The 9,923-nt window shown below is 34.6% G+C and overlaps 1 protein-coding gene across 1 annotated transcript; it reads left to right on the top strand.

Moving 5' to 3' along the window:
- The first annotated feature begins 2,156 nt into the window (after positions 1 to 2,156).
- Positions 2,157 to 3,551, top strand: LOC136986062 (ankyrin-1-like). Its single transcript, XM_067283520.1, has one exon. It carries the CDS (start codon positions 2,291 to 2,293, stop codon positions 3,470 to 3,472), a length of 1,182 nt encoding a protein of 393 aa, XP_067139621.1. The 5' UTR covers positions 2,157 to 2,290; the 3' UTR covers positions 3,473 to 3,551.
- The last annotated feature ends 6,372 nt before the right edge of the window (positions 3,552 to 9,923 follow it).

Genomic DNA, 9,923 nt, shown 5'->3' with positions numbered 1-9,923 from the left:
TTTCGTCGCGGGGCGGCACATTGGACGGCGGACGCGTACGTAGTGTGTCATGTGACATTTTTCGATGCCATCTGTCCACGTGACTACTCTCTCGCCTTGGGCGCGTTTTTTTATGCAGCGCTCGAGAAGCACATTACAGCTAATCCTCTGAAACCCGTTTCTAAATGGCCAACACTGCTCACGACGTCATTTCGCTACACTTTCGCTGCATAAAAAAACGTGCCCCTTGCATCTGACGTGTTCCTGATAAACTTAATAATAATAATAATAATGAAGAAATATATGAAACAACAAAGGTAGAACCGCTCGTTAACGACGATAATTCTATCATGATATACATTATGAGGTTAATGTTACCTATGGTAGCGAACATAGCGGCTCATCTCTGAAACAGTGGTGACGCACATACTAACCTAACCTAGCCTATTCTAATAAATTACCCCTATTCTAATAATTTGGTTGGCAATAATTATGGTAATTTATTAGAATAGGTTAGGTTAGTTCGTGCGTCACCACTGTTTCAGAGACGAGCCGCCATGTTCGCTACCATAGATAACATTAACCCATTATGATGATAAAAATTAGTCAGATGCAACATAAGATGTCTATTGTCTTGATGTAAATAAATATAACTGAAGCGAGAAGAATAAGTTATCAGGAACACGTCAGATAGGAGGCGAGAGAGTAGTCACATGGCAGAATGGCATCGAGAAATGTCACGTGACACACTTCGTACGCGTCCGCCGTCCAATGTGCCGCCCCACAACGAAAACAAGCTTAAGCAATGGTGTTACGACCGGGGCACAATCGGTAAGTAGTCCTATGATTTTTAGTTTATAACACTTTATATACGGATCGCCTGAATAAATGTTATGCGTTTCCTGAATGTCTATTAAATATACCTTCTTTTTAAAAAATAATAATTAAAAAAACTCATATTTCCTTAAACTGCATAATTACCATGAGAGGTTGCAATAACCTAATTGTGATTAAAAGTATTGTGCACGCGTGTATGGGCATCTGGTTGGACATCGCGTAAACTCCGATCACTTATTTTTTATGAAATTAAGGAAGGATTTTGTTCGATTTTATTCGAAATTCCGTAAATACAATTTTTTCTCTAAAATACGCATCGTGCACCAAACCTCAAGTTCAGGCTTGTGCACTAAACCTCAAGTTCAGACTTGAGCACTTACCTTTTGTCCTTTTGTGATAGACCTTTCTCCTGCTCGGCGGCCGATACAGCCTAATCTGCCATCTTCCGATGGATATTTAGCTTCTAAATAACAGATTAAAATCCTAACGAGCTTCTTCAATCGCAGACAACTATCGAAGGAATTCCGTAGATTCTCGACCGCCAATTCACTGTCCCACAAGCGTCACTCTAATGAAACGTCGCCACCGGTGTTAAAACACGAATGAAATGCTTTTACTGCTTTCACTTAAGAAATCACGTGATACTGTAGGGTCCAGCGTTGCCAGATGTTTTTAGTGTTTGTAGACAAACATTTTCAAAAAAGTAGCCCAAAAGTAGCCAACTCAAAAAGTTCCATTTTAAAATCCCGAGATTTGACGATAAAATAGAAAACACACCATTCGTGCTTTTCCAGCAATAACTTTAATCACAATAAATGTTTGCGGCCAATTTACAGCCCTGTAAACTGATTGGAAATAAGACTGGCGGCTATTTACAGAACGATTCCGTAGCCGTCGTTCTGGTTTTTACCAGGAGATGTCGTTACTTCGTGACGTCAAGAGGCTAGAGACAAGCATAATTGAATTTAAGGTTGGTTGTGACGGAACGCAATCGGTGTAAGTATACCATGGTTAAAAAGTGAATAAGGGCGTGGTATTTTGTCATCATTTTGTTTTATCATTGTCGAATTAAAATAATATAAGTGAAACAGAAGGCACAGAGTTAATTTATTACAAACAAATTTGCTACTGTTCATTTCTTAATAAACTATAACACATGACACCTCCAGAAGTTTAAATGTTGCCGGGAGTGTTGATCAACTCGTTGCTGCTTTATTGAATATATTGATGCTAATGCTCCGTGTAATAAAAAGTATATGAATGGTGTTCCGCGGCCTCAGAAGGATGAAACCTGTGTGATAGACTAAGATTTGGAATACGCGCAGTTATAATCATTTTTACTCCATTGTTAAAATTTAATTGTGACGAACAACGGCATTGTCATTCCAACAAGCATCTCGGAATTACAGGTCTAGTGTAGTTTACGGCTATAGAGACCATTAATTTGTTCAGTAAAATTCGTATTTGGCAAAGGATGTCTCATAAGAACGTCACAAACGGAAAAAAAGATTTCCTTGCAGACGTTGAGGAGAGTCTTGGAAATCTTCAAGACGATTCCTCCATTAACGGAAAGACCTCTCGTAGCCTGCATTTCGTTTTACATCGAACTGATTTAGATAAGAAAATCAGAGAATTTCACGAAGCTATTCGGAGTAATAACGTAGAGCAGGTACGAAGATCTTTGGAGGCGGGGATAAATCCCAATGCTCAAGACATGGCTACGGGAAAATTGCCCTTAATCGAAGCGACTAATTTGGGGCACGTGGAAATCGTCAAGGCTTTGTTAGAAGCACACGCTGACATCAACCTCACCAATATCCAGGGTATTACGGCTCTCCACGTGTCTGTTAAACCGAAAGTTTTTAATAAGGAAATAGTAGAGTTATTTCTGGAACGAAGAAATGCAAATTACAACATTCAAGATAAAGTGACCGAAAGCACACCCATGCATATTTTATGTAAAGTTTGTACATCGGTGAAGAATATCCCTGCATCTACGTTGCATGGTATACTAAAAGAGATGGTATCGAGATGTAATTTAGAATTAAAAGATAAATTAGGAAATACGCCTCTTCATATATTGGCCATGGGAAAAAAAGAAGACGTGGAAGCTATAGAGATTATTCTTTCAGCTAGACCTAATATTAACATAAAAAATAATTTAGGAGAAATTCCCGTAGCCACCGCAATAGATCACGGAAACTTTCTTTCGGCTCTGGCTATGTTACAATGCCAAATAGATACAAATGTCAGAGATGGAAGCCAATACACTTTACTTCATTATGCAGCCAAGAAAAATGCCAGCGAAGTGATAAAAAAATTGTTAGAAAAAGGATGCGATCCAAATGCTCAAGATATAGACGGTGACACCGCATTGCATATTGCTGCCGGAAGAGGTTTCGCAGAAGCAACGCTCGCATTGCTGAAATACTCGAAAATGGACAGAAATATGCAGAATTTTAGGGGTTATACTTCTTTGATGTGTGCGGTTGATAGCGGTTTCTTGAAAGTAGTAGAACTGTTAACAGCAGCTAACTGTGATATACACACTAAGTCTCCAGAGACCAACAAAACAGCCTTGGATATCGCCAAAGAACTAGTTATAAAAAGAAACAGGAGAGATATCTACGATTTTCTGGTGGGTGGAAAGTATTGAAATTCAAAATTATATATATTTTAAATTGTTAACTTATTTTGAAAAATAAATACTAAATTAATATGAAAATTAAGTTGTTATTCATACCCCGTGTACTCAGCGGAGAGAGAATAATTCTTACTACTACATCCGAGCTTTTTGCTCAGAGAGAGATTGTATTTTTTCCTAATTGTTAAGTCTGGGAAGAAACCGTATCATTTACAGCCGAATATCAAACGGTGATCTGCCAATCAATCAAATTCCGCGAAAAATGGACCAAATATTTAAACACGGCACTCTCGAAAATCATTTAAATCATATTTTGTGCAGGCCGGTAACCTGGTATTATGTAATTTTCCTATTCGAATATCACCATACCACTGGTTCGTTAGAAAGAAGAGGCTGTTGCAGAAGGGAGTCGAAGTAAATTCGACCAAATGTAGTCGCTGATCTCTTTCCGGAATAGAGGACGGTCAACGACTATTAATTAATACCGGTATACTTTTAATATTTAAAAAGTGATACGCGTTAGACAGGTTGTGATGGCCTCCGCAGGTGATCGAAGTAGCGTACCTAAATGTCCAAAAGACTTCGTACGACTGGTTTAAATAAAAAAAAAATCCTATAAATATCCCAGAATAATCGTTTTTATGTGATATTAGTGTTTATATTTTTTCAAAAGATTGTATAAACTACGTGGGGAGTATGATCTCGTAAGTATCACGTTTATAGAAAAATTATTGGGCTGCAATTTTAAAAAAATTGTAAACCTATAAATTTCCACTGTCTGTCCTTCTTTAATCTCGAGATAAGAGTTAGATAGGTAAAAGATGAGACTAAATATGGAAAGCTTCGGGGCAGGAGGCGTAGATTAACTATATATCAATCTTCGATTTAATCAGAAGTCACGTTATTTCGATTCAAAATTTTCTTCTGAACAAAGATTAATAGATGACCAGCACGACTATATTGCTAACAGAAAAAGTATAATATACAGGAGCAAGACACCACTAAAAGAATTCTATCTTTCTTGTAAGAATCATACAGTATTTAGTTTATTATTTTTTAAAATTTTTGCCAACAGATGGCGCTACGTGTAAAATCAGAAAATCGAATGTAGATAGAAATTAATTGATTTATAGAAGTCCAATCGATATTTTGGGGTAGAATCGGGACATTGTATTAGTTAGAAGAACGTGAACGTAATTGCCGAGTTTCGAAACAATTGGTCGAACGGTCTAAGAGTGTATAGCAAACAAACAAACAAACAAACAAATATCCTTATTTATATATATCTATAGATTTCTGATTAAATTTTAAATAAATATATAATTCTTTAAATAAAACACTCAACATTTTAGTGCAACAATAATTATTTATTAATTATTAATTATTTTTTTGTTTCTTAATGCATAAATAACAAACAGTTAATAGAAAATACAAATAAATACATTTTCTAGAATTAAATATTAATTAATACAGAATGATACCGAGGAAAGATAATATTTTGTTGTATGCTTATGAATACTTGTACTATACACACTTAACAATTGCTAATTTAAAACGTGTTAAAAATTTCAGAATAAACATTAGAAAACTTTAAAAGTTTCTTTACAAGTCGTCCTCTTTCAAACATCGATATTAGATAAAATAGCGAAGGAGGGCCTCTTTCTTTTGAAGCCTGTGGTGACGATATAATTACGCAGTGGTGTGTAATAGCTTCAGGTGTCCCAGGCAGATTTGAATTAGAAGGTCCTACGTAAAGTGTTGATTTTCTGACATTTTTCGGAAGGAGTTTAAAAATTTCTATGTAGATCCCACATAGAAAGCAATTAGTAAATATAATCTATTATCGTATTAATATTTGTTTGGTAAATAAAATGAATAATAACCGCCTCTGAAGTTGGAAAATTGAATATAATGCGATTTTAATCAAGTCACGAAACAATTAAGAACAAGATATTAAAGCACTTTATGTACATACAAAATATTTATCTTTATTACAATTATTTAATCATGAAAAATAAGTTTATTTGAAGCATCTCTAGAGGTTTTCTATTCCTGTTAAATCAACAAACAAATACCGTTTTGATATATTTAATGGAATTCCATTATACGGATTGGGAAATAATAGAATTCTGTTTGCAATCAACCATTTAAATACGTTATTTGACTTTAATACCAAAGTTTATGTTATTAAAAATCCAGATTTCTGTCAAAATATTTGAAAATGTCAAGTAAACAAATGTTCGTACATACATAAGCTTATTTCGATTTAAAGCTGCATTCCTGTTCATGTACTTGTTTCTTTTGTTGTTTTATTTAGTTATTCTTGTAATGAAAGAAGTAATTGCAAGCCTAGGGAGTGGCGCGTTATCCTATGGGCAAAAAGGGCCCACCAACAGGAGGCTCCAAATCAATCTATTATAAGAAAATATTTTCCCCAAAAAATTCACTCGATAAAAAACTTCTGAAGTCAACATTGTGCAGGGGCCCGGCCCCTAATTAAAATTTCCTGGACCCTATAAATTATAACGCGCCTTTGGACTAGGACCCCCGGGCTCCTTTACGCATTTTTTTGACGTAACCTCTAGATTTGTCACGCTTCTTTTTTCCATTTTTTACAATTGAAATTACATTAATTTTCTAGATTTTATAGTTAAAATTTTGTCTCGGTCCTCTAAAAACTCGAGCATTAAGGATTTCAGCTCCGAATTTCTCTTCCTCTCAGCTCAATAGTCGAGTGGATAAAAACCACTGAACAGTGATGGTCGCGGGTTCGAATTCGATCTAATTGCTTGGCCACGTTGAAGTTTGCTGGGTGTTTTTCAGGTGTCTAACGCCTACATACGTCGCCAGGTTGCCATAGAAGTAGATTGAACATGATCAATCCAATTCTCTTCTTGATCCTGTCTACACAGTGTTTTTTATTGGTATAATTGTTGTTTGTATTTGCGATCGTCTAAATAATCTACCAATATATACCATGCATTACGTTTTGTTTAATATTTCACTTAATTTTCGTCACAACATCGATTCGAGGCGTGGCATCCACCGTTAGAAAGCGCGGCCATCTCGTGTTAACAAATACGACTAAATAAATATTGTTTACGTCATTCAAGTATTACGTTAAAAAATCTTAAGAGTGTTTTCGCAAAAGAAAGGATGAGTAAAATCACTGTTTAACTAAGATAATTTTTTGATTACTTTACACATATTCATTGTAATTGCGTTAATTTAAAAAATTCTTAATTTATACTTGATAATTTAAGAGCAATATTAAAACCTTTTTACTACAAGTACATAACGTTGAGTATTCTATAATAATTTGGCACCAGTTAATACGCAAATATAAAGATAATTTTAAGCAGAAAATAATTTGTTTTCTTAATTATTTATTTTTAAATTTAAGAGGTAAAATAATTTGGCCAAATTAAAATAAACGTTCTTTAATTTTTTTTCTCTCCACTCCGTTCTCAACAACGTATTAAAAATCGACAGATTGGAAAATCAAAATTTTGTATAGGATATTCGGTCGATTTTGATATTTTATGGCATGTAAATTCTACGTATATTTACATTACACTTCAGCATATTTGACAGAATATCAGAATATAAAAAATATTGATGCTATAAATAAATTCAAATGATATTAAACTTTCTATCGCTTACACAAAAATATTTGAAGTAAATATATTTTTAATTAATCACAGTTATACTTAATTGTTCATAAACGTAATCTAGAACAATTTCTACTGATGATAACCGAATAAAATTTAAGTTTGAATTGATGGTACCCAAACTGCGGTCCTTGGGCACGCGTCAATATGACTCACGAACATTATTGTCAGCCATAAATGTACGAAATTTTTGTGGGTTGCCTACCTACAACTTTCGCGCAATTTGGCCCGCTAATGGTAAAGTTTAGGTACTGTATATAAGGAAGAGCAACATTTGGGCAATCTGCCAAGCGGTGCCTGTAGGGAGACTTTTTACGGAAAACTCACCTCTCATTTATAGTCCTGTTAGTCCTTTAACTCTCCGCCCTAAGGGCGGAGAGTTAAAGAAGGCCTCCCTATTTAGGTGTTAACTTACCACTCTGAGGGAGTCAGAATCGAAACCGGATCGATCGAAAGTCCAATGAATTTTTCTGGAGTGGCCCGTCCGAATACGTCGGGCCCCATCTTTCACCGTTCGTACCATTGCGGCTTGGCCAAACACATAATGAGCTCGCTAAAAAGGTCCTCTTAGCGCCCACGAGTTATAAAAAGAGGTCCGAACTCACGACCATTGGTCCATTCCGCCACGATGGACAAAGTTCTGATCTGATGCTATTTTAAGACTATTTAAACCTTATAATATATAGAATAACGTAATTTTATTTGTTAAATTATTAAAATTTTTTTGTTCAGTAAACAAAAACTCAATATAAAATTTAATCAAATTTTATTTATTTATTTAAAGAGTAAAATTATCGAGCTTTTGATATACTTGTAGAACTTCTAATCGCTTATATTCATGTCTTAAAAGTAAATTTACATAGAAAAAAGAATATACTCATAGTTTACTTAAATTAACGAGATTTTTATTATTAATCTTTCATATAATCGATTTTAATTTATTTGACAAACATCGTTCTATAATTGGATATATTACAAATCAAGATAATTACTTTAATTACGCTCATTAGAAAGAAAATGAACTAAATGAATTCAACAAGGCGAATCGACAACTAGGCTACTAAGAAGGTGTTTAATTCAAATTTTAATGAGAAAAACAATAAGAAAAATTACATTATGAATACATCATTTCGAAACTTTCTGTATTACAGTAGATGATGCCACGTTGTTTCCTGTTCCGACTGATGGTAAAAATTATCCTCTGGTTGTCTTCAATTAGTTGTAGTGAAAGAGAAATAACGAAGATAACAAACATAATTCCAACTTTTAATGTGTCCTGATGTCGTCATTAATGAATGCTTAATATAGAACGAGGTTATAAGCGTATAGTATATGGAGCGAAGCTACTGGGAGGTTTGAGGGAGTGTTTCGTTTCTTAACGTTGGCGAATAGTCGGAAAAGTCAGGGGAAAAATAGTAGTAATACAGTAAAACCTGTCTAAGACGGAAAAAATTCTTCGAAACGGAGCGATATTTTTGTTAAAAAGACCGTTTAAAACAGAAACCCCGCCAATCCGGAAAAAATATTCCGGTTTACACAGGTTTTACGGGAATTACAGTATAAAGAAGGGCGTGAGGGATGAAGAGAATGGAAAAGAGCCGGCCTTCTTGACTGGCATCCGTACGAAAAATCAGTATCAGATCGCTGAATAGTCGGAAAAGTCACAGATAAAATAGTAATCATACAGTAAAACCTGTGTAAAACGGAAAATTTCTTCAGAACAGAGCGATTTTCTGTTTAATAAAAAACCCGTGGCAAACGGAAACCTGCCAAACCGGAAAAATAATCGGTGCGGTTCCTGTTTATACAGATTTATAAGAATTATTATAATTATTATTATAATATTACAGTATAAATTAGGGTTTGGGGAGGGGGAGGATAGAGGAGAGTGTCTTCTTGATTGGCACTCTATGAAATACTAGCATCAGCCATAGGTATCAGTCAGAAATATCAGCCTCCACGCTCTCCATCCCTCTCAATGTGTCTAAATACGGTCTGACCATATGACAATAATTGAATTTTTGATTCAAAAATATACACTTTGTCGACATTTATTAATTTAAAACGGAAATTTAACTCTACAGCTCACCGAAACGAAATTAATCTCAACTCCATAATGAAATATCCTGTTTCTAGTTTCCTCATTACTGCAACTTACGATGGAAAGTATTTGAAAATAATTATTTATAACATTTAGATATAGCATATTATTATTCAAAAGCAAGGGTGCTTATTCTAATTAATCAGTAACCAACAGGATTAAATTAAGGATTAATTCAGATAATTAGCTTCTGTAACTACAGTTAGACCCGCCGATATAACAATGTTTACCGTTAAAATATTGTAAAGTAACTAATTACATTTTTTTGTAATCAATTTTAAAACAGAGTTAAAAAGAAGAAAAATTTAATTAATTAGTGAAATTTAATTTTTATGTGAAATAATCCCAGTGAAATTCTCTCTACAATAACCTTCCTAGTTATATTCTTCCAAATCAGTGTTTCCCAAAGGCGAAGGATGGTAGAGGAGCCCTGGAAAGCAAAGGGGCAATGTGGGCGTTATTAAACAAGTGGGTTAAAGAAATATATACGCTAAAAGGGGGCCTTTCTAGTCATATTCTTCCATATCGGTGTTTTCCAAAGGCAAGGGGAACACTAGAAAGCAAGGGACAATAGAAGGATTAATAAACAAGGGGGATAAAGAAATATACGCACTAGAAGGGAGCAGTAGTCCGGGAAACACTGTTCTAGATGATGATAAATTCTACAATTGGCTGGCAAAGGCATCATCTG

This window comes from Centruroides vittatus, unplaced genomic scaffold (assembly GCF_030686945.1).
Source record: "Centruroides vittatus isolate TY-2023 unplaced genomic scaffold, ASM3068694v2 contig_990, whole genome shotgun sequence".
Classification (NCBI taxonomy): domain Eukaryota; kingdom Metazoa; phylum Arthropoda; class Arachnida; order Scorpiones; family Buthidae; genus Centruroides; species Centruroides vittatus.
Note: the sequence above shows the minus strand (reverse complement) of the source record. Positions and strands in the feature narration are given on the sequence as shown.